Genomic DNA, 26,062 nt, shown 5'->3' with positions numbered 1-26,062 from the left:
GCTCAATGTCTTTAGTACATTGCTCATGTCTTACATTCTTGTTTCAATGTAATATTTAATTTAAAAAATGATTAAAAGTACCCCTAAGAAGTTAAAAAAGAAAATCCTTGCAGACACTGGCCTATGGTCATCTCTTCTTTCTCCTGAGTAGGATTAATGATTCCCTCTTCTAAGAATGTTTCTGTGGCCAAGGTTATCAGGGAGCCCATCTAACATTTAGATCAGTGGGTCTGTTTGCTTGTAGAGTAGGCGTGAACCCACAAAGTCCCTTCATATGCAACCACTAATCTTTGTGTAATTTCTCCAGAAACTTAGATGCGTGAAAATTTATATTGAATTGATAATAATGGTAAGGTGATACTCCATTTGAGATATAAAAAAGAGTCATGAAGACCTTTATTTAGAGGGCTTTTCACATTGCCCCATTACTGGAAAACAAGAAAGTAAAGTACTTCTGGTATATTCTTTATTTCTATCAAATGATGAAAACTCAGTTTTAAACAATTGATTCTTTGGAATAATTTTTAGCCAGTATGCAATTTTAGGTGATCTTACGAAACAATAATAAAAAAAAATATATGGGGCTTAAATAGACCAGTTGATTTATATATTTATTTCCTGTCATTTTTAGTCTTGAAGTAAGACAGTTATTTAAAGTAATAATTGAATTTGTATTTTAACAGGTGAATATTTTACCTAATGTGATTTGTTTTATATTAAATAAAGGTCACTTCACTCATTCCAGCTTTCAGCCAACAGATCGACTACGTTAGGAAGTGGAATTGCAAAGATATGTATTATGTGTACCCTTTAGGGGAACCACAGTTTAGTGACCCCAAGTTTCTAACAGATGGGAGAGTGAAAATTATTTGGGCACCACTGCTCTGGCTGCTAAAGAAATACAAACAGAAAACGAACCAGAAGAGCAGGTGCTCGTGGTCTGGAAAAATTCAGAGCCACGGAGGCAGCATTTTCTACTGTAGTTAGCTTTGAAGTGAGCATTTCTTTGACCAAACAGGCTTATTCACACTTTCTCAACACTGCCTCCATCTTCAGTGTTGCTTGCTGTTGCTTAACAACAACTAGGACCACAGCAGCCCCAACAAGATTTGCAGGTTTTAGAGAAAAGAGAAGGCACTTTGTCCTCCCCAAAGTAGTAGTGTTTAGAAAAACAGGAAGCTTTGAGGTGTGTTTGAGCAAGTCAGCTCGACTCTATAATTTTCATGTGGGCGTGATGGGCATTCTTCATTGGCTTGCTACGGTGTTTCCTTTGCTACGTAGAATGGAGCCATGCAAATTGGATTAATGTGAACTGTGTTCTTTCAGAGGCTAAATAATGCACTGTCGTTTTGGTTTCAGTGGTACCACTCCGTTATCAAGCGGCATGATTATTATGCACGCATGCAAGTTATTTGAGTTATTCGATCGATTGCAGCTGGTTCAGAACTTTTCCGAAGATGATTTTCAAGTGCCTTCAGGATTTAATTGACATTGAGAATTCTGAAATAATATCGAAATTTGAACTAAGAACAATGGATTTCTACATTAAATATGTGGATTTATAGTGAGTTGTAGTTTAATAAGGTTTAATTCTGACCAAATAGTTTTAATAGCCACTAAATAGTAGCTGTAGTTTAAAAGGGTTTAATTCTGACCAAATAGTTTTAATAGCTACTAAACAGTATGGCGTATACAACACAAGCATTCAGTATTTAATATTCAGGGCTGTGTTTTTCATTGGATGCTAACCGCAAGATTGAAAACCCACTAATAAGCCCTGAGATAGTTCATTCATTTCCAGGAGAGCATAGATAAGCACGGACAGTTTAGAGTGGTTTAAAAATATGTGTGCATGTGTGTTGTGTGTATGTGTATGTATATATAAAGTAAATTTCTTAGTGAACACTTTAGAAAAAAATTATGTACAACCAAATTTACTAAAGTAGTTTTGATTATTTTGTTTAAAGCACTTTCCTTTTCAAATGAAGTAGGAAATCAATACTTAAGCATGTCACCAGAGTAAATATTCCTGTAAAGATGGTGCATTGTGGAGAAAACAGAGAATATCAATGCCATTAATTCTAACATTTTTAATTAAAATAATCAAAATTTAATTTGTAAAAATATTCTTAAATATGCATCATTTGCTGTTTGGTCCTACCAGGCATCTACAGGGCACAATCAATCAAGTCCGTTGAATTAAAAAAAAAAAATCAGAATTTTAAAAAAGTGCCAAATACATAGGTTCATAATACACACCCATTTTTAAAGAAAATGGCACGGGTGAGGAAAATCGTAGTGTGGAAAAGACAATAGATTTGTAACAAAATGGACATTAATGACTTATTTAAAGGACTTAGGGAAATCCCTTTAGAAATATATTGAAATGAGATGTTAGATTAAAATTATTTTTGATAAATTACTAGAAACAAATTAAAGCCTTAGAAGAATACAAAAAAAGAGACTTATTCCATTCCCATCAATAGGACATAAATGATAAAATAGCATGTGCTTAAATATGTAAACTAAGTAAATGTAACATTTTTAAGATTCTGCTCCAAATGGAAATAAAAAGAACACATCACAATAAATGCTTTCCATGTAGAAAACAAAGAAGCAGTGGGACATTCTATCACATGAAATATACAAATATAGAAAATATAGAAAAAAAATAAAATATAGAAAATATAGAAAAACAACTAATAATGCAATTTTTACAGTTGCCATGCTTTCTTTCCATTGGGGGGATGGTTTAAATTTTCATTTTATGCTTTTATTTTTAAATCAATTCATAGAAACAAATGAAAACTAAAACTATTCCTGAAGAGATACCACCTAATATCCAGTTAAGTGGATCCATCGGATACTTTTTATTCGGTTAATGAAGCTTCATTTTCTGTCTGGCTCGACTCCGCTATAATAGTGAGATCCCCTCAGTGACTTGGGTGTCAAGATGCTGTGACTTGTCACACTGCCTTTTGGACAGTAATTGAGACTTCTAGAGATGGCTCTTGATAAAAACTTGTTACCTGACCCTGATGGATGAGATGCCGAAAATTTGAGTACCTTCCAATTCTGAATCTCCTTCTAATGTGCATCGTCCATCTTATTTTTCCCCTAACATATTTTTGTATCCCTTAAATCTTTCTGAGGGCTTCATTAGCATTCGTCTTCATTTTGGGTTTGTCTTTTACAGAAAATATGTCGATTTTTCATATGCCTTGAAACATGAAAAAAGAAAGTAATTAAAAACAACTGTAGCATGTTCAGCATTCTGTGAATCGTTATGTTTTGTGGCATTTGGAAGTTTTTAATTCATTGGTTTTTGGCTTGGCACGTAGGGACCTCAGTGGTACAAGTGACAGCAACCGATGCGGATGATCCTACGTATGGCAACAGCGCCCGAGTGGTCTACAGCATTCTGCAGGGACAGCCGTACTTCTCGGTGGAACCAAAAACAGGTAAACGGTGAAATGGGACTCTTCTTGTAATGTCCTCGTTTATATCTTGGCACAGAATTCATATTAGTTATTTTTATTTGATATGGTTGGCACTGATCACAGGCACTACGTGGCTATTGTGCTTCTCTCAATATGTGAACCGTGCTGATAAACAGCATATTATTTATAGAGGCGTTAGTATCCTCCAAGACTATTTTATTACATTTATCTGAATTTCTATCAAAGTTAAAGTATCGTATGTTAAGAAAGTATTTCAGCGGCTCTCTCCTGACTAGATAAGAAAATATTGATTAGTTACATCAAGTTTTCTTTTGGTCTTGCTTTCTTTAACTAATTCACGTAGGAATCACACACAGTTAAATTTCAATGTCAAGCAAAACCCTGGCTGCCATGCAACAGAATAGGTAGTAGGTCCAGCTTACCCTTTCAGAGTCTGGTTTACTTAGGAGAACTAGTTTAAACGTAAAAATTAGGATGATGATCTGCTAAGTCAAAAACTAAATTGATTTTTTTTTAATGTTAGAAGAAAACAACATATTTTTTATGAGTTGCCTGACTGCCTGGATAGACCGTGTGGTTGGTTGGCTCGATGTTCTGTTTTGCTTTTAAGCTGAACTAGTTTACATTAAGTAAGACTCTAATTTGGAGCACTGTTGTCGTGGTTATAAAATAACATTTTATCTATTCTGCTTTTCTGGCTCTGAGTGGAGGGAGGAGGGGCGAGTGTGGAGATGGATAGTTTGTGCCACTGGTCTTCCTCACCATGAAATCAAAAATTTCTCCATGTTGTAATAATTTTGTCTTTATCGTGAAGAAAATTATTCTTCGACGTGCCAAGTTTATGATTATTGGATAGTACCTGTGACCTTAAATGATTATTTTAATGGTACTTACGCTGTTTTCCATATAAATGGTAATATTAATTCATTTTCAAATCGCTATGGAGGATAAATATTTTAAGTGTCTTTTGAAAATGATAGTTGTAATATGCATGAGTGGAAAAATAAATTCAATCCTAGCTCACCATTAGAGATTTTACAGAGACTGCTTTGCGTAATTTATACCAATATAGTGGTAGAGTCTGGAAGCCACCTGGAAAGTCTAACAGAGAAGAAACAGTTCTGATTAAGCAAGTATTGAAGGAGAAGTAAACAAAAGTATTTGATTTATGATGTGAATCCTATGAATGTGGAACGTGTGCTTGTGGTTGATTTAATGATAGATCTGAGAAGCCTAAATTCAAACACCCACCCATTCCCTTATAAATCTACTCTTTACAGCCTACAGAGACATTGACAAGTTTCTGACAATTTGCTCACAAATTATACACTCCTGCATTATATAACCTGTCCAGAAATAGCATGCACTAATCCCCAGGGTTAAATATTTTGCTGGTACTAATGATTGGCTTGTGATTTTAGCTTTGTGGTAAGATGATCATTTTTGCTTAAGTCCTGTGGAGGTGAGGCCTGTGATTGAGAAAGTGGACAGTAGTCTGTATCATGGGATCACAGTTATTAGTACTTCAAATTAATTCTAATTTCAGAATCTCGAGGATTGTGTATTGTAGGAGATGAAGAGGCTTAATTTTGTTTTGTTTAAAGTTTTTCATACTGTAATTATAGCAATCATTGGGACTTCTCTTTCTAGAGTCATTAGTGCAGAGATATCCTGGGAATTTTTGTCCCCTGCTAATTTATAATGTGGATAGTGTATTCTTTGCAAAAAAAAAATCTATTTTTTCACCAAAATGGAAAGTTTTCAATCCTTAAAGCCATGGATATCTGTGAATCAAGTTCAACTTTAGTCTTCATGGTTGGTGTCTGATTTTTATCTATGTGAGAAATAACATCAATTTCTAAATCTTTAAATCTAAGAGTTTTTGAGACAAAAGTAAAATTTTTGATAGGAAAAATACTGAAAATATGCTAAATCAAGATCTTGTAAAAATAGGCACAGGGAATCACTGTTAGGTGCATTTCTATAAGTTTAACTTCTGGTTTTTTTCTCATATTAATAATACCCATTGCCATTTATTAATCCCACATCATGAACCTAGCATGGCTAAAACCTCCAGTCACATTACACCTGTAATACTACTCACAGGCCAAATGGCCAGAGGGTAACTATATTTTCCACCTTCATTTCTCCATCCATAAAACAAGAATGTGAGTAGCTGCAAAAGCCAATGCTAAGAATTTGCTCTAATAAGCAAACAGAATGGCACTAGAAGCACTATAAGGCAACATTAAAAGGACTGCAGAGGTTCCCATCCCTTATCTCCATAATGACCACAAGCTGCTGGGAGGCTGGTGGTGGGTTACTCTAAGGTGTTCGTCTACTCTGTAACCTGTAAGCAAATAGACCCATGTTTCAGTCTATTTGATACATGGCAGGACTGGCTACGTAATTTGCAGTTCAAAATGGAAATGCAGGCCCTGTCTTCTAAAATTACTAGGATTTCGAGATATTATCAACAGAACAAGAAACTGAGCATGGGACCTGTGTGCCTGCACAAGTCATATGGCCATGAAGTTGGCCCTGAAAAATGGATTGAATGATAAAACACCACTTGTCATTTACGAGTTCCTTCTTAAACATAAGAGGTGTGGCTGCACGATACCTGCATCATATATTACATACCCACTTGTTACATCGTAATTTTATGTAAGTAATATAGTCATAACAAAGACCCCCCCCCCCAATAAGCCCTTCAAATGCATTCCATTCTGTGGAGTGGCTTATGGTGTGGAGGACCCTCACTCCTCTTGGGCTTGCTGAGGATGTCCTCTCAGAGGTTACAGGAGTACCTTCCTCAGGGACTCTTCATTGATGACAACTCTGAAATTGTTTAGTGTTCTAGAAGCTTCCATGTTTGCTATCATTGGTCCTCCTCTGACTTTATGATTCTATTATATGTTTCACCTACAGGGAGACAACCAAATATAAACACGGCTTCGATCCAAAATTTAGAAAGAAATATAGATGAATAGGAAGAGATTCACCATGTACTCTAATGTGTCTCAGATCCACATGGCATGAAGCTTTGTAGCCCTGTGTTACCTGGGTCATGTGGTTGCCTGGACCCCTAGACCAGTCCAAGACCTGAGTGTGTAGATACCAGGCCTCAATGGTTGTTTAGTTCCCTAAACTGGGGTAGATTTTAGAGCCAGCTCTTATCCATTACATTTAGTACATATATACGTCTTAAGAAATTCCATGGTAAAAAAAAAAAAAAACATATAAAAAAAATGGCTGTTAGGAAATTAAAGAATCATCTGAAAATTTATTCCTAGACTTAAAACCAGACAGCTGTTGAGCAATAGTGTTGATAAATTTATGTTTCATATGCACAGTACTTTTTGTGATCATGGATTATAAATAAACGGAAAATTCTGGGTTATTGGGTCAGATGATACATCTATAGAAAAATTATTATTCAGAAAGCTTAAAATCTGAGCTAATCTCTTTTCTAAAGAGCTATAGGAAATATTCTTCTCATCATAAGTGGCTTAAAATGACTGATATTGAAATTAAATAATGTTGTTGTCTTCCATGAAAATCTCACAGAACTGTGGGGCTCTGTCTAGACAAAACTGGCCTTTACTACTTCAGAGATGTAGTGTTAGCAATTTGCTGTATGTGTGTTTCTCCATAATATACAGCAAAATGCAAATCAAATCCAGTGCATGAGAACTCTTTTTCCAAATGTAGACAAATGTGGACAGTTTTACTTAAAAGTAAAGAGCTAGCAAAAGTCATGGGACTGGAAATCTATTATTTTTGAATATCCTTATTTAAATTCACTTCTCTCCTAATTATTCCATTCTTGTCAAAAATATGTTTAATATTTGAGGTATTTGGAAATTACCTTTGCCACCCGGTTACTTTGCAAACGTTGTGATCATTTTTACTTTGGAAAAGTGCTATTTATAGGGTCACTTGTAAAGAAACAATTAGAGGCGTGAAAAATAAGTGAGTAACTTTGACTACCAGACTTCTTTCTTAATAATGTTGTATTTCCTTACAAAAATAGTGCCACCAAGCAAAACCATGAGAGGATGAGGCAACAGTGTTTTCCTTGCTGATTAGTTGAGATATTAAGGCCTCTCCCCATCATTATAAAGGTGCAAAGATGAAAGCTCACTTGTGCCTATTGATATTGGAAGGAAAAATAAGAGATGCACGGAGTTAAAAAAAGAAAAGAAACTGAATGAATAGGAACTGATTCTAAACATAACTCATTAATATTTTGTCATCTAATGATACGCTTAATGATCAAATATTCAAGACAGCCAATCCTCAGCTTATTAAAAAAAAAAAAGGAGTTACAAATAAATAAAGGATGATGAACATCTGAAACCAAAGAAAGGAAAAAGATGGAGAGATGTAAGTCCCAGAGCTCCTAGACAAAGACTGTTTATGCTCAGTAATGTTGTTACTGAGATCAGCACTCGTTGTATTATGGAGTTAACAGAAATATTGAAGAACAAATATGAAATACACATGGAATCATTATGACACTAAGAAGAATATGTATTAGACACTGATCAAACCAGATTACTATGTGACTGTTTCTTATGATTTTCATGTTCCTTTAATATTTCACATATTAACTATAAGCAGTGTGTAGATAGCCAAAAGAATTCAGGGAAGGAGTTACTTAAACTGACCTTGTATTGCTGTGCTTGTAGCAACACTGCCCGATAGGAAAAGTGGTCAATGTTTAAAAACAACAGAACTGTCTTAACTCAAAGAAGCATAATTTAAACACTTAAAATACTGATGTGTCGTTGATGTGTATATGGGTGTGTTTGTGTTTGATGGCTAGTGCTCAGACTAAACAAAAATAGATTACTTAAGACAGTATGAGTGTTGTTTAACTTGGAATCTTGGGAACTAATAACAACTTGCTTAAATTTTTCCTATGCTATTGAAAAGATTTTCTCATCCGTTTCCCACCCCTAGAACAGTTACCAAACTGTAGAATATTATGAAGTATAAGGCGGGCCTTGTATAGTTTCCCCTAGGCTTATGCTTGGTGCTGAAATATAACATACACTATAAATAAAATATAACAAACATTATATATATTATATATTATACATAAGACCATTATTACATGTGTACATCAAGCCAACAGTCTTTAAACAATTTAAATTGGCAGCTTTTAAAAAATTATAAAATTATAAATTTGGAGGATATAACATTTTTATGCTAAGCACGAGGAAAGAAAGAACCTTCATCCCAATTTAAACAATTCTTTGCAATTATTTTATTCCTGAAGAACCATTCTCTACCAAGCAACCCAGTTTTGCTGTTTTGCTACTGAGAAGTCCATAATACCAAGTTTCTCTTCCTCAGGTCTGAGTCAATGAGGATTTAAGTCCTGACTTCCCCGTAAAAAGTAGAATCTGTTTAATAAAATAGATTAGACTTCTTTCAGGCTATAGTCCTAGGTGGATAGGTAAGACATAGTCTTTGTTGGAAAAGATGAAATTGCAAGAAATAATTGAGTAGGATTCTGAACTCTTTATATTTAATTAGTAAAGATGACCTCATATTGCTAGTTCAAGGTCTTATATAGATCAATATTAATTACGTTTTTATTTGATATCACCTCTATGTACATATACTAAGTATATTAGGTATATACATCATTTATATATTTGCATATAACATTAAACTAAATTTCATCCCATAATTAAATATTATTGCCTAATATACTTAGGCAGTAATTAAATAGTTATAAAACAACTATTTTACTGTACCAATGATTATTCTGTCAAGTTTCCCCATCGAGCAAAATGAAACTCTGAAATCAATTTCTTATACATATAAAGTCTTAAGGGCGATCAATATTCAATGCAATTGATTAGAAACAACAACTAAACACATGAATGTTTTCAGTGTTGCTGATTTATATTAACATAGTCATTCTCATCTTTAGTACTTTTTCTCAGATCTTTTGATACCGCATAAGATCATCCTGCATCATGACCACATCCACAACCATAGCCATAGTTTGAAATCGTGTTTTTCTTGTTAAACATAAATCACTCTCATTTTTTTCTTGTAGACTCTTTCAGCCATTTTGCTCAAAGAGAGGTAATAAGAACCATAACTGAAAGGTTATAGTGATTTCACATCACCTGGGAGTTAAGTGGTTAGAGAGGGTGAAAGAGAAGAAAAGGAGAGTTTCATTGTCATGTACCTTTACAGGTTACTGCCCATTATTTTAGATGAGGAGTTCATGTTATTTATTTGTAAGCTGGTATTTCCGAAACATATTTTCATAAAACCGAAAGATAATCCTCTCTATCCAATATTGAGAAGCTCTGCTTTTCCATGTCACATCAGTGTCCATGTTTTGTAATATTGTATATAACTATTATGTCCCTTTGGTCTTTAATAGGCAGTAAGATTATTTAAAATAAAACAACAAAAGGCCACAACTCAGGAGGGACTTGCTACCTGTATCAGTGTTCTTCGCTAATATAAATGCAATGATTCATGATGCGTTTTACTGGGATTTGAAATTTTACAGGAGTCATCAAGACCGCCCTTCCAAACATGGATAGAGAGGCTAAAGACCAGTATTTGCTTGTTATTCAGGCAAAGGATATGGTTGGTCAAAATGGAGGACTGTCAGGAACTACGTCGGTCACCGTGACCCTGACTGATGTCAACGATAACCCACCACGCTTTCCTCGAAGTAAGCTGCTTTGCTAAATGCTGCAAGTGCCCTAACTTTCCTTGCCAGTCTGTAAAAATGTCTTTTAAAAAGGAATCTTTCCAAATACTTTCTCAAAACTTCTCTTCCTACATTCTCCCACAATCTCGTTTTATCAGGGGCATGGTTTTAATTCAGAAGTGTGGAATAATAAGGGTATTGAAAATGAAGAGGCAATCATATCTTTGTATTACTTCTGTCTTCAATATAATATGGTTTTTCTTTGGTTCACATTGTTAATGCCAACAGTTATTAAGTTTATATATTCATCTTTTCATTCTAAGATATTCTTTGTACACGTTCTGTAAGTTATAAGGTTGTTGCCTATTGTAACATTCAAGATAACATTTCATGCATTCTATACACTAAAGGTATTGATTTATCTGTAAAGATAAAAATTGAAGAGCACTGGGGCGCCTGGGTGGCACAGCAGTTAAGCATCTGCCTTCGGCTCAGGGCGTGATCCTGGCATTCTGGGATCGAGCCCCACATCGGGCTCCTCTGCTGTGAGCCTGCTTCTTCCTCTCCCACTCCCCCTGCTTGTGTTCCCTCTCTCGCTGGCTGTCTCTATCTCTGTCAAATAAATAAATAAAATCTTAAAAAAAAAAAAAATTGAAGAGCACTAAACTTTTTCATTTTTTACTCCACACTTTTTTTTTTTTACCACTTCATGCACATTAAACATTCCTTTAGCAGTTCTACCATCTCTTTCTTGTGCAAACATTCAGTGTTTCAAAAGAAGTCAATTCAAAGAACCAGAAAACCACATGCCCTCAATTTAGTTTCTATGACCAAAGTGGCTTTTGACTTAGCCAAGAAAAAGGGGGAAAAAATTCTAGGTAGAAATGTCTTGATTATAGAAAAGCATTTCATCTCACTCTCTTGTAGTTTTTTTTTTTTCTTCTGTAAGTGTGTGTGGTATTTCTTTACAACGCTCAGGAAAATAAGGAAATTGTATAGACTATGATGTCTTTAAAATGTTTGATAGACACGAATAATGAAGCTCCCTTACAAAAACAGATCTTAGAAGCGAACAATGTCAAGGAAGCTTTCTCTGCAAACATGAAAGTCACTGTGTTTTCCTGCAAATACTCCATCTTTGGATCTTTCATTTTTATTTTACATATTTTTAATATGTAATATTATTTTATGATATTGTTATACAACAGATATTTTAATACCTCCTAACAATATAAAGTGAAATGACTCCAAGTTTACCACTCATAAAAAATGAACTCATCCTTGATTTTGTCCTTGATAGCTTATAATGGGAGACGAGAGGAAGGTTGTAGAATAAGCAAAACCATAATGTAATTATATTTGGCTCATAATCAAATTAACTATTTTTCTTTAAGCCTAGAGTGGTAAGAATTGATACTTAGAAGTTTTGTTATTTCAGTTGTCATGATTTGATAAGACACAGTACAGGGTTTCTAGCTCACTAGATACTCACTCACCTGCTTATTAAAGTGAGGGAAGCCAAGGATATGTCATTAGGTTTTTCATTTTTGCTGGGATTCTCTCTACCATGTGTCGTTAATATTCTATCCTTAAAATTTCTGGATTTTACTAACCATACTCGTGGATATGTGAAAGGGGTCACTCAAAAGTCATCAGCATATCTTGTAATTATTTTTTTTAAATCAGTGACTGTTCACAAAATTTAGAAAATTGCTAACAATAATAATTCTGAGCTGAAAATGTGGTCCCTTCATATGGATACATTTTCCTTCTTCAGTTCCTTTGAAGGGAATCTTTCTTTTTCTCTTCCTAAGAAAGTGAAAATACACCACATTTAACAACCAGAAGGGAATGGAATAGGTGGAGAAAGCAGGAAAAAACAGGTGATTAGAGAAAAATGGTTCTGAGGAGTTTTCTAGTTTTGAAGGGATGACTCATGGTCATCTGCTTTCCAAACTTTTTTTTTTTTTTCCCCTTGATTTGCAGGATGGTGAAGAGGAATTTTTACAAAAGAAAGTTAAAAAGCTTCTCTATTTTACCCTTCTTTCCTTGGATTCAAATAATATCGCCTCTGCTCTTGTGCCATTGTGTCCCAAATCAGTTCCACATCCAACCCACAGAGATAACTCTTATTCCTAATAAATTTATGAGCTAAAACAAGGCTAATGTGGTCTTTCATTAATGTCCTTGTCCAGTTGTCTGAAACTTTCTTAGTAAAAGACACTGTTATGTAAATCCTAACAATAAGTAATCAGAATTATTTAGGCTTGTATTTGCCCATTTGTAGCCTAAGCTGTACTGTTTTTATTGTTTAATACTTATATTAATTATATTTTAATTATTTAGATTCAGTGGTTACATGTTAATCTTATGTTTAATTATTTTAAATCTATTCTATTATTAAAAATAGCTTATTTCTCACCACTAGAAATACAGGAATGGAGACTCTTATCATGTCTTCCTCAGGCTGTTTCTGCTGTCACGTATTAATTATTATTAGATCACCACCAAGAAATGTCTTGAGTCTATGTGAAACTTGTCATTTATCTCCTATTGACTTAGCATCTTTTTTAGTAAAACAAATTAAGCAAAGATGTTGCAAAACAGCCAAATAGTCAAGTATGTATTGGTTAGCTTTTGTGTAGTTTGTTCATTCCTTGATGTGACTTTCACAGGGTCCTACCAGTATAACGTCCCAGAGTCATTGCCAGTGGCCTCCGTTGTGGCTAGAATCAAGGCAGCTGATGCAGACATAGGCGCTAATGCTGAAATGGAATACAAAATCGTGGATGGTGACGGACTGGGGATTTTCAAGATTTCTGTTGACAAAGACACCCAGGAAGGAATCATTACTATACAGAAGGTAACATTTCCTTTATTTTTATTTTCTGTGAAGGTAACACCGCAGGGCATACTAAGAAGCCATATTTGCTTTGATGGAAGAATGTGTTAGACAAAATAAATGACCGTGTGAAACTATTATTATTTTCACTTTAGGAAGAAAAGCTATGCGTTTATTTTTAGGTGTCAGAATCAGAGAGAATTGTGAATGACATTTGGAATCATGCCCTAACTGGTTCCAGAGTGATCCCACAGCCCTTCTCTGTAGCTCTGTGACGGTGGGCACACTGGCAAACGTACTGTTTTAAATGACCTACGTGGAGAGAGGACCATGTTTCTTTGTTGACTATTCCAGGCCTGAAACCCCTAAAATCAACTAAGAGTCTTTGTTAGCAAACTAGACAAACACCCCACATATGTGAAAGCAGGTGCAAAGTTGGAAATAGAAACCAAAACGTTGAAGACTTGCTACATTATCAATTATTCCTTTTTACAGTTTATACTAATTGAAGTGTTTGAAGAATTCATACACAGCATGAAAAGTTGTGAAGCTTATCATAATCCCCTAAATATAAGTGCAGAGGAGATAGAAAATCCCTATAATCCAAACTAAATACTCTGTCATGGTATATTTAAATTAGCTCCCAACACTGATTAGATATGGGGGGGAATGAGCTATTTATTCCCTCTGCTTTGTATAGACATGATCTTTGAGAAATGTTAACTTAAAAAAAAAGAATTATTGCAGAATATAATCTTACTTTCTCAACGATTTGAAATACTAAAAATTAAAATATGTGACAATCCCCACCCCCTAAATAATGGAATTTTATGCCAGTCTGACAATCCAGGTGTATATAACTCTGTAATTAACACTCCTCAATAATTAACACATGTCAATAAAGAAAGTTGTATTTTAGTTGTTACAGGAAAACATATGTTTGATTTCAGGCCAATGGGCAAAACATTTCTGCAATTATTTCCAGTGGACAGCTGCTATTTTAGCTCAGCTGGTAACAATCTGTGTAAAAAAGTTTTAATAACTAAGGCCAACTGTTGGCAAAATGTTTTGTTTTGTTGTCTAAAATAAAAGGAATGCAATAAGGTACAATGCTGCTCAAAGATTTCAAAGATTCATCTGAAATCAATCTGTTCATATTGTAGGATTTTAAATATATATTGAAATTATTTTTATTGAACACCTACATTTCATATATTATAAAGAGAGCATAAAGCATTGAAGAAACATATACACAAATATATATATTTGATATATTAGTTCAGTAATACAATTTATCTTCAATTTCTTAATATTATTTTTTAAGGTTTTAGGGAATTGTTAATTCTGGTTATAGTAAATTGCACACTTTTTTTTTTTTTTAAGTTTAGAGCTTTGAAGTCATTTCTAGCTTCTCGCTCCTCCTTGATCCATAATAGCTCTTGGCTGTATGTTTTTTCTTTTCTCTCTAGCATTATCCGAAGGTTGGTTATCATTGCTCACTCCAAAACGATTTTAATAGCTTCTGAGTCCACAACCTGTTTCTAGCTTCTCAAATCCATCCGTTCTTTAAATTTCTGTTCAAAATTCAAAAATACTTTTTACTAGTCCAACTAGACTGAAAGCAATCTACTTTATACCAAGGGAATAAGAGAGAGGGGTACAACAAATTGAAAGGAAGCAGTAAAATAAGCATTAATGAGGTTATATACTTAGAAATTCCAAAGGAATTCACTGAAGGATTGTGAGAATTAAGAGTTTTCAATAATGATAGCTACAAAAGTGAGTTAAAAATCAGTAGCTTTATGGTAGCTCATAAGAACTGTTGTGTGAACTTTCATCTTCAGTCCAAGGACAGTGGCTTCTACTCATGAAAAGTAGAATATCCGTACTTAGCCCACTACCCCTAAAACCCTTCCTCTTAAAGCGGTGTAGTCGGCTAGCCTCATAAGGGCAGTCTTTAACCCCAAATCCAAGTCTTTTTCCATCATGAAGCCGACAGGATCTTGAGTCTCTATTTCAGAAGAGTGTTTTTGCTTAATATTTTTTAAAAAAATTTAGTCTCTTTAAAGTTTTTTATTTTTTTTCCCCCAGAATGAAACAGTTCTGTCCTTAAGATTTTCTGATTCTCCCTGTCAGAACTAACAACTGCATACGGTCCTCAAGGACAGAATTTTGATTTTCAGTCACGATTTCAGTGAAATGGGGTTCTGTATTTCATTCCAGGTAAAATGCTTCCAGGGGCTCCTCACAGTGAGTGGAGTCAGCAAAAACATGTATGAGTCCCATAAATTCAGTATTCTTTTTGTACTGGGGAATAGTGGAATCATCTATGAAATCTAGAATGGATTTTGAATCTGAATCACAAGGGCATTCTTACTAAAACCAAGAAATTCTGAAAGAAAACAAATGAAGCATTCTTCCATTGTTCTTAGAATATTTTTTAATTTTCATTTAGATATACAGTAGAATGCTATGAGCAGTCAAAAAAAAAAAAAAAAACGACCCATTTTTTGATGGGTTTTCTAGTCTCTCCTAACTATAGGAAAACATTTACAACCAGGCACTGCTAGGATGTTGACAAATGTATTTGTTCTGATGCTCGTGAATGTCTCTAAATATTATTCACATTTGGATAACAGAGTTCCGCTGTTTATTTATATCTTCATTTCTCTTGGAAAATGGGTATTTTTTACCTGTGGACCATGCTTGATAATCATGTGAACTTATTTTCTCTCTCCTCTATAGTATAATAAAAGTTTAGTTCATTGGTTTGTCATCAACAATGCACTGTCATGGTTATAATGAGATTTATTCCAGTTTGAGCAAACCGTTATCATATTTTGAAACATTTACATATGTTATACTTTGCATAGAGTGAACCTCAGAGCAGAGAGAGAACAAGAAAGCAATCTTTTTAAAGATGTGTTAGAGAAAGAAAAATAAGTACAGAATTGTGAAAGATTACTTTCACTTTTTGGAGCTATTGCTCCAAAGTCTTTTTTTTTTTTTTTTTTAAGAATTTATTTATTCGACAGAGATAGAGACAGCCAGTGAGAGAGGGAACACAAGCACGGGGAGTGGGAGAGGAAGAAGCAGGCTCATAGCGGAAGAGCCCGATGTGGGGCTCGATCCCATAACGCCGGGATCACGCCCTGAGCCGAAGGCAGACGCTTAACCGCTGTGCCACCCAGGCGCCCCTTTTGCTCCAAAGTCTTATACAAAAAATGTTTATAAATATGACCAAATAGGTGGAATCCCTAAGGCTAAAGGTTTTTGTAGGTATTATCACAGAATTATAAACATGATTCTGTAGTTTAAATATTGTTGCAAATTATGATGACAATACAGTGTTTCACAGTTAAAGCAAAGTACAAGCTGTTGCTTTGGCCATTTATGAATGATTGAATGATACCTTCTACAGCCAGTTACACAGGGCTTCCAGATTCACAAAGTGTAAACACAAGTATTATCCCATGTGAGTGAAAACTGTCTTTCCACCCAGACTTTTTTCTACTTATATTTTTGCATCATAATTTACAATGCGGGAACTTTAGTTTCCTATTTTTCCTTTGAGATATGACAATCTTTCCTCTAATGTACTTTAGTTTTCAATATAAGACCTCAGTAGGGATTAAATATGGGATTTTGCTTTTATAAAATACATTACTGTGGAGTTACACTACAGTAAAAAATGAGCATTTTCAAGATGCATTTCCTGTGAAGGATAAGTACACATTCATCTCTGGCATATGGATGGTGTTTGGAGGCTTACACTGTCACTGTCAACTAGTGTGTGGAAGCTTTTCCTGGCCGATTCTATGCTATCTTCGTAATCTTCTTATATTCATACCTTTAAAAATTCTGAATGAAACCAAAGCCATCAAATAATAGAGCATTATTGTTGAAGTGGGGGTAAGGTGGCCCACACCCCTTCCCTGTGACGGAGGCAGGGGTAGAATGTAGTTTCCTTTCAGCCTTCAACTCTGCCCAGAGGCTTTCTAAGCTCTGGGGTTTACTGTCTTGTTATTGAAATGTGTCCTTTGTCTACTCCTTGCAGTAATGAGGGGCTCATTCCCAGAGTCAAGTATGTATTTCAGCATTTTGTAAAATGCTGCTGATTGGTGGAGGTATGTCAACCCGACAACATTTCCAATTTATTTTTCTTCTTATCATTACGTTTTTCTTTCAAAAGATTTTATTCAATTAATCCTGGTGCTGTAGAGGCACATTTCTCAAAATGGAACAAAGATATTTCTCTCATTGGACTGTGAAAAGGCGTACATTTCGGATTATTTTAGTTTTAAAGGCTGACTGTGATAAGATTAATACAGTAACTCTAGTTAACTTATGAATTTCAAACTATATTTTCCAATTTGTTCAACCCATTGTTACTGTGTATATTTAAATAGATCCTTACATCGTTTTCATCATTATGCTCAGGTATGCATATATATATGGGCTATCTGCTTATTAAGGTATAAACTTAGCCGTGTTTGAATAGCCAAGATTAGGGATGCATTTAGGGGCTTAAAAAGGAAATAATAAATTGACACTCTGAAGGAAGTTGGTAGTAATGTAAATGTCAACACATGATAGTCTTGATCAAAGAGGCAAAGGCCATGTTTGCTTAGGAGTATTTTCTGTTTGCTTTGATGTGGACAGTTATCAGAGCAGTGTTCTTGGAATATGTGGATGTCAAGGACATTTTCAGCGAGTCCATCTTTTTTTTTTTTTTTTGCTTAGTACAAGTCACAGATGATGTACAATTTTTTCCTTACTTCTGTCTTTTTTCCATTGTGTGTTGTTTCCTAAATTAGTTTCAATGGGTAGGCTTCCAAGAAAGACATATTTAAGAAAGAGATAAGATTTAGTGATTGTATAAGAAAATTGGAGAGAGAATTTAAGGACAAAACTTAATGTTTCTAGTATGAGTAACTCGGTGAATAATTGTGTCATTCCTTTAGAATGGGAATGTGCAGATGATTAATATGGTTTGGAATACATGTCAGGTGCCTGTGATATCTGGGTAGTAATATCTAGGAGGTCGTGAATAAGGATTAGAAGCTCCAGGCAGAGGTCTTGAGTACAAATTTACGTCTGGGAAGCCTTACCATATGCGTGATAATTAAAATTAAAGGGACACTAGAGAATATCACTAAAGCATTGATATAAAGTCAGGGAAGGGGGTACCTGGCTGGCTCAGTCAGTGGAGTCTGCAATTCTTGATCTCGTGGTCATGAGTTCAAGCCCCACCTTGGGCATAGAGATTACTTAAAAAAATATAACAAAGTGAGGGAAAGAATGCTTTAGACATTACTCGGTGAAACTGAAAAATTTAAGTTAGCAGGGCAGGGAAAGATTCAGAGAAGGGAAGTTGCTTTATTCTTTTAGGATTGAGGTATTTTAAGAGAGTTTATAAATAACTGATCAACAAAGCAAACTTAAAATATAAATTTATTTGGATAAATAAAAGAAAAGGAATTGCATATATTATCAGTAGAGGAGCGAACTGATGGATCCTAGAATCTTTTTTAGATAATAAAGACAGAATATAAACCAATAAGGAAATGATTAGACGAGGCAAGGGCCTGGAATTCAAGGAAATTCACATGTCTACATATGACCTTTCTCTCGCTGTTTCACTTGGTCATTTCAAAGCATTTTGGTTCAGTTTCAATGGATATGCTGCCGTCACATGTCAAAAACTGAAGCCACCAACCTTGGTTCTTCTCTCCACAGCTGTGTCAATTATTCATTGCTACTTAGCAAATCACCCCCCAAATGGACTACTTTAAACAACACTATTTCTTTACGTCATGATTTTGTGGGTGAGCAGTTTGGGGGGCTTCAGCTGGCTGATTTTCCTGCTGGCCTTAGGTAGGCTCACACATGTATCAGTGGTCAGCTCCTGCTCGGCTTGGTGGCTCTGTCTCTATGGAGGTGGCTGTCTATCTGCTGGAACAAGGGGGACTGGAGATGTGTCTCATGGCATCCAGTTGGTAACTTGGGTTTGTTCAAAGAATGGTAAGAACAGAAGCTACAGGGTCTCTTGAAGCTGATATCCAGAATTGGCACATCACTGCTGCCACGTTACATTCACCAAAGCAAGAGAGGCCAGCCCAGATTTGAGGACTGAGTGGAAAAAGCACATGAAAAGAGAGGAGCTATACAATACTGTGGATGCTGGGAAAGTAGAAAAAAGATTTTGAGTTCTAGCTGTGCTCCAAAGAAACTAAAAAATCTTCAGGTTATGCATATATGAAATGGCAAAAGTAAGACAGACTCTCAGGTCAGCTGACTTATACTGTAGTCTTCTCTCCTGTTTCAGCATTACTCACAAAATAATTGTGTGGATCAAAATAAACCAGTATTTGCTGCCATTTGATAAAGGCTCCCAGGAAAATATAAGCTAAAGTGCCTTTGGGTCATAATCTGGATTCAGCCTGCCTGAAAATGTGTGAGACCCTTCCCCAGGAAGTCACTGGGTCTAGTCAGTGGCGCATGCTGGGAAATAGGGACCTCTGCCTGAGCTGGTGTGTGAACGACAATTTAGACGCTGGGCAGGAATATAGTCATTTGTAAGACTTGTTTTCTATTTTCTGCATATGAAATCTAAAAAGCCTACGTAATGCACAGGGAAAGGTGGTGGTACACAGAATGGTGTGCCCCCTCCCCCGTCCTAATCTCTGGAACATGTGAGTAGTTTACCTTACATGACAAAAGGAATTTTGCAGATATGAGTAAGTTAAGGGGCTTGAGATGCAGAGATTATCATGGATGATCTCACTGGGCTCAGGGTAATCACAAGGTCCTTCCTTATGTGAGGGATGCGGGAGGATTCAGTCAGAAGAGAAGAGATGTGGTAACAGAACCAGAGGAAGAAGTGATGCATTTTAAAGATGGAAGAAGGGACTATGAGCCAAGAATACATGTGGCTTCCAGAAGCTGGAATGATTCTTCCCTGAAGCCTTGAGAAAGGGACACAGCCCTGTCAACACCTTGATTTAGACCTCTGAACTCCAAAATGGTAAAACAATAAATCGATGTTTTTGAAGCCACTACATTTGTGGTGGTTTGCCGCTGCAGCAGTAGGAAATTAATACAGAAGTCATAGTGGAACATTTCTGTGAGTGGAAAAACTAATCCGGACAACAGAACATAAAAGAGAAAGCCAGACATTAATTAACTAGGTATGGATAAGAATCTGGGCAATTCCTCATTGAGGCATTCTGTGCTCAAGTTGAAATAATATGTGATGGCAGTGGACATTTTGGTGATAACAGCCCTCAGTCTCTCTCTCACCGCTGCAGCATGGACTGCTTGTTTTCTACACCACTTTTATATGGTTTATCCCACCTCCTTCCTTTGTCATCATTCTGAGATTCACTACTACTCTTTTTGTTTGTTTTAGATTATCGGATTCATACTTCCAATTCATTCTGTTTTTTTTTTTTTTTAGTCTGTGGGGAAAAAAGACACTGGGGCCACCCTGTGTGATTATAAGCAAGGAACTCAATCTGTGCTTGGCTTAGTTTCCAGATTCGCCAGAAAGATCCGTTAAGAGCTCTATTATCTTACAGTACTATCTTGTGAGAACCAATGAGTGTGAGCAGTTAATTAATATTATAAAACTCATAGAATGATAACCTGTATATGGGAAGGACCATATCTATGTGCATTGTTAATGAGGAATACATTTAACAGTTTATGGTTCAACCTCTTTGTAGATAAGTTCAACTAAAAATCTGAAACACATGCGTTTAGTTGATGGTCTTAGATTTTTTTTAAGTTAGAAAATGGAGATGTGTTATGTCTGCTTAATTGCTTCCTTTTTCTAGTATCTAGGGTAAGAGATGTTAATTTAAGTACTCATGGAAGCCAGAGGACACTGGTGTGGCTAGATAATGGAAATAATTATTCCTGATATTTCTGTCCTGACTTTATTCTTAATATGTTGACATAACTTAATGTTTCAGGCTTAAACATTTCTGCAATTATTCATATCTTTGCTAGGGTCCCAATTTACCTATAGAGCACCAGATATTTTCTGTGTAGTGATAATAGTCTATTTACAAAATGTGAATATTTGTATCAAGTCCCTGATAAAAAGCTGCGTTGGAGTATAATTTTTTGAAAAGTTAAAATAATGACTCTCATTGAAATATAAACAACACATGGAGGTACCCAGTAATCTTTTTTTGCTTATTCCAAATTTGCTTATACTTATTTTGCTTTTTTAGATGAGTTGTTTGTCCTTAGATTTTTTTTAATGCATCAATATGATGCATCCAAATATAGATCATATATACATTACAACTTGGAACATATCTTTCCTTTCTCTTATCCTCTATAAAAATATCTTCTTGCCCAAATCTGGATATAGATGTACAGAAAATTGTGATTGAAGGTTAGTTTTTTCCATAGGTATGGCCTCATTTAAGCCCGTTTACTTAGGGGAAAAAGATTGATATTGGTTTAATCAACAAGGAGGGAAGATATTGAAAGCAACAGAATATGCGTTGATCCGAAAGATAGCTGGAATCTCTAGAAAAAGCAGTGTTTTTAAAAATGACAAACCATCTTAGTGCTTTTGTACAAAATCAACATGAACCATAGACGCTAAATAGGCACGTGTGTGTATGTACAAATACGCTCTCCCTCTCTCTCTCTCTCATCAGCCCTGTTGGTACCATGCCATGTTTAGAAGAGCAGAATGAACAATTTCCAAAAGAAGAGTTTAACTTGGATCAATTCCTAAACGTCAACTCCAGCGTTGCCCAAAAGTGCAAGATCTAAAAGGAGGCCACTGAGCTTAATGAGAGTACTTTTGGCTATAGACCAGAAGCCAAGCTATATGGAGAAAGAAAAATGCAGAGCAGTGATTTTATTAAATGGATTCAAGATTATGTTGTAACTTAGGTTTTACTATTGAAAAGGCTAAAAATAGCAGGGGGAACTATTCAGACCCCACTATTAATGATAGTTTTGTTTTGTTTTGTTTTTAAGTCAAGCCACCATATTATAAACTGACTTTACTGAAGATGTAGGCCTAGTGTCACAGGGGAAACATAGAGGAGGAAAGCATGGTTTTAACTTCCATTTGATTTGCTTATAATCTAGCAGGAAATAATGGCACTAAGAATAATATAATAGTAACAAAGCGAATGTTTATACAGCAATTACTCAGTGTCAATATTCTAAGTGTTTTAAATTAAGGAATACTTTACAGCAAACCTATAAGGTTGGTGAGGTGGCCAGGTGCCTAAGTGTGATAATGCCATACAATAAGAGACCCTAATTGCTCTTGGAGCCTGCTTTTTATAGCAGGAAGGAAATAGGTGGTGGGTGGACATGACCTTGACTTCACATAGTGTGTCTTCCCCCTGTTCACATGTAACTTTGGACTTGCACTGGAACTCTCCGCTGTTTGGTTTTCACATCAATTAATAATACCAGGCTTGCATCTTTTTAAATGCATGTTAAAGATGTATATAAAAGCTCTTGTTTATGGTTAGCTTTCCATATAAAGACGTTTTATTCATTAGGTAAGGAGATTATGGGAACTTTAATAAAGAAGGGGATAGCGGGTCGCCATGAGATTTCAATAAGAGAAATGGAAGACAAAATTATGTGAAAGAAGGACCAACAGGTGATACGAACTGAAAGACACAAAGTGTGCTGCTTATGAATAGTTCATTTTAATTGGGGTAAAAGTGATGGGAGGAAGAAGGGTGGGCATCTACTCTGGAAAAATAAGTTTATTATCTTGGGCTCCTTACATCAGGGGTTGACAAACAACTGCCTGTCTGTTTCTGTACAGCTCAGGGACTGCGGTTGGTTTTATATTTTTAAATGATTGAGAAAAATGGAAGGAAGATGGATGTTGTGTGATATGTGAAAGTTATATAGAATTTCTGTTTCATTGCCTGAGAATGAAGCATTATTGGCACATGGCCACACTAATTCATATTTACAGGTGGCAGAGAATGTACAGCCTGCAAAGCCTAATTATTTAGTATTATTTCCTTACAGGAAAAGGTTGTTCACCCCTGCCTTGGTTATAATGCTTATTTTTTAATTGTTTTATTTGAATTCCAGTATAGTTAAGGTAGCATTATATTAGTTTCAGGTGCACAATATAGTGATTCAACTATATTGTCCTATGTCCTAGTCCTGTGCATTACTCAGTGCTCATCAAGATAAGTGTCATCTCCATCCCATTTACCTGTTTCCCCCATCCCGCACCCACCTCCCCTTTGCTAACCATCAGTTTGTTCTCTGTAGGTTTTTTTTTTTTTTTTTAATCCTGCAGTTCATCATCTCTGATGGCAAAAAATGTAAACAGCCCTATTTTACAGTCTAGGAAATAATATACCAAGCAAGCTGCTTCTCTCTTTCAGTGTCTCTGACATACATGTCACTTGACAAATGAAAGCACAGCTTCTATGGGTCCCAGAATGGTTCTGTGGCATCACTGGCTTGGGGCTGTGTGACTCCCGTTTGAATCCAAGTTCTTATTCACCCTACATATTGCTTGCTATTGGGGGCCACAGTGTGAGCAGTGTTTTGGTTTAATTTCCAATTAGATATAGTCTCCAGTGATATGTAATTCCAATATTGGATAGAATCTGCTTAGACATTACCTTTATCTTCTTCCTTTTACTTTGTGTTTCCTCAGTGGTTATTTTAACTTTTTTTCCCCCCAAGTAAGACCCTGTTCATTAAATCTAATAGTTATGGGACGCATTGCTTAGATAGAAGTCAATAAGAAAGAGAAATAGGAATTAAAATTTGACTGCAAAAGCTTTCTCTTCTATGTGTTTAACAACCCTATCTATCACACCACACCCCTCTTTGAACACTAGATGTCTGGCTGAGTAGCAATTTCTTTTGTCTGTAATCTTGATTCATAGCCTTTCATATGAATTCCTTTATTGCTCTATTTTCATAATAGCTCTTAGGCAACCAATCATCATGGGTGATACTGTGTTTCATTATGACTCAGTGGCATCCAGATGTCTATACCTCGTGTTGTTGCCTTTTAGACACATTAAAAAAAAAAAAGTTGCTATAGAATAATCGCATTCATTTGTGCAGTAAATTTTAAATTTTTCTTCATATGCCAGTCAAACTTTTACTTGAATACAGAAATACTTGTTATCCCTTTTGATAGAGCTGAATGAATATCTTAAAAGTGGCTGTGGTTTTGAATTGATTTAAAAGGAGACGGTAAACAGGATTTTTAAGATACTTTCTGTCATACATAGACACACACTATATATAAATAAGATTTCTCTCATTATTTGTCAGTTTTCTAAGTAATATAAGAACAAAGTACACAGGTTAATATCCAAGCTATTTGAGAGTCTGTTTAGAGTAAGTAAATGCATTTAGGTAAACAATTTTTTATTCTTAGCACTACCCAAATTAAATAGTGGATTACACGTATGGGCACAAGACAATGCAGAGGTCAGCCTTCTTACAAGAGGCTTTGCCTCACAATTACCCAGTGAGCCTTTTAAAAATCCATATGGTTTTGCTTCATCCTGGATCTGCTGAATCAAAATCTTTGAAGGGGCCACACGTCAGAAAACTCTCCTGGGTGGTTCTGAGCCTCACATTTGGTTGAGAACCATTGGGCTGGACATATTTTTAGGTAATAGGCAAAAAAGGTAACATCATCAGAATATCACTGAATTTGTTAATAAGGTGGTGTTTAGGGTACTGTGTACCACATGCCCCTGCATTTTCATATGAAAGCTCAGAAAGAATTAAAACTGCATTTTCCTGTAGCAATTCGAAGAAGCGCTTTGTGATAAAGAAAACCAATATGCCTGACTGTTCCTCCCCCCACCCCCTCCGTTTGGCTATCAGGATTCCCTGGGGCAAAGGTATAGTTCAATTTTAAGGCTCTGTGTCCTGGATATCTGTGGTCTAGTTTTTCTAATTCAACAAGAATGTATTGAGCCCCTTTTATGAACTGAATTCATAATAGGCCCTGGGAATGTTAGTAATTAACAAAACAGTCTGGAGCTTGCAATCCATTGGGTGAGACAGATGTGAAGCCAGTAAACCTTTCAGTAAGTGCTCCCTGATTTAGATATTGTAAACCTATTTTTGAGTATTGATTTATATATTTTTCCCTCAGTATTAACCAGAAATGAGCCATGGAAACGTTTTATGTAACATATATCTTATGTAACATATATCTGCCAATACACATCTGTATTTTTATATTTTGTATGTACATGGGTTTGTGTGTGTACGTATTATGTTTTATATAAACAGTACATCTGTTTGTCCTGAAGACATACTATAGCGTATATGTACATACAGTGTGTCTATATATATATATCTCCTATTTTCTATTTATAGGACTACATTGTTTTGTTTATCTTAGCATCACACCTTTGGGGACGGGTTGTCATATATGCGTTCCTACATCTGTGCACACATGGGCCCATGCACATGAGATGAAGTTGGATTACAATTCTCCACATTACATTTTAGTCCTTTTCCCCTAATACTTTTTTTTGTTACATAACCATTAGGTTAAAAAATACAGTTAAGTAAATCATGCTTTATATTTGGTAGCATTTCGGTCCATTTCTTTACTTTTTAAAAAATTATTTCTCTCTCATTGGATGTAAGGAATATTTGGGGACAGTTTTTCAGTGGTGAGATTGAGATCAAAAGTCATAAAAATCTGTGACTGTATTTGAGAATAGAGAGCATTTCTCTTTCTCTTCTCTCTCCCTAAAAAAGAGAAGCATTTTATTGTCACAAACAACTTCAGCATATTGTGTATATAATTCTTTTTTTTCACAGATGGTGCTTTCCTAGGACAACATTTAATTGCCCTTACAACTTTCTAAAGCTACCAAATGGTCTAACTTGGGTCACTATTTTTGAGTAAAGTGTTGGCATGCTAATCCTCTTGGAAAGTTGCAGAACTGAGATTTTGGAATATACTCTCAACCATCAGATACAAACAGAGACACAGTGTATACTGGCAGAGGAATTGTGGAGAAAAAAACAACGGGTTCTTCATCGAGAATTGGCTTT

The 26,062-nt window shown here is 35.4% G+C and overlaps 1 protein-coding gene across 1 annotated transcript in view; it reads left to right on the top strand.

Annotated features, from left to right (window-relative positions):
• CDH7 (cadherin 7) overlaps positions 1-26,062 on the top strand; it is a 107,112-nt gene that overhangs the window by 41,483 nt on the left and 39,567 nt on the right. Inside the window, exons 3-5 of the mRNA XM_045790371.2 lie at positions 3,342-3,461; positions 10,009-10,176; positions 12,831-13,018. Of these exons, the coding sequence (XP_045646327.1) occupies positions 3,342-3,461; positions 10,009-10,176; positions 12,831-13,018 (476 nt within the window). The remainder of the gene's footprint in view (positions 1-3,341; positions 3,462-10,008; positions 10,177-12,830; positions 13,019-26,062) is intronic.

This window comes from Ursus americanus, chromosome 19 (genome assembly GCF_024610735.1).
Source record: "Ursus americanus isolate L20-20 chromosome 19, mUrsAme1.1.p, whole genome shotgun sequence".
Taxonomy (NCBI): domain Eukaryota; kingdom Metazoa; phylum Chordata; class Mammalia; order Carnivora; family Ursidae; genus Ursus; species Ursus americanus.
Note: the sequence above shows the minus strand (reverse complement) of the source record. Positions and strands in the feature narration are given on the sequence as shown.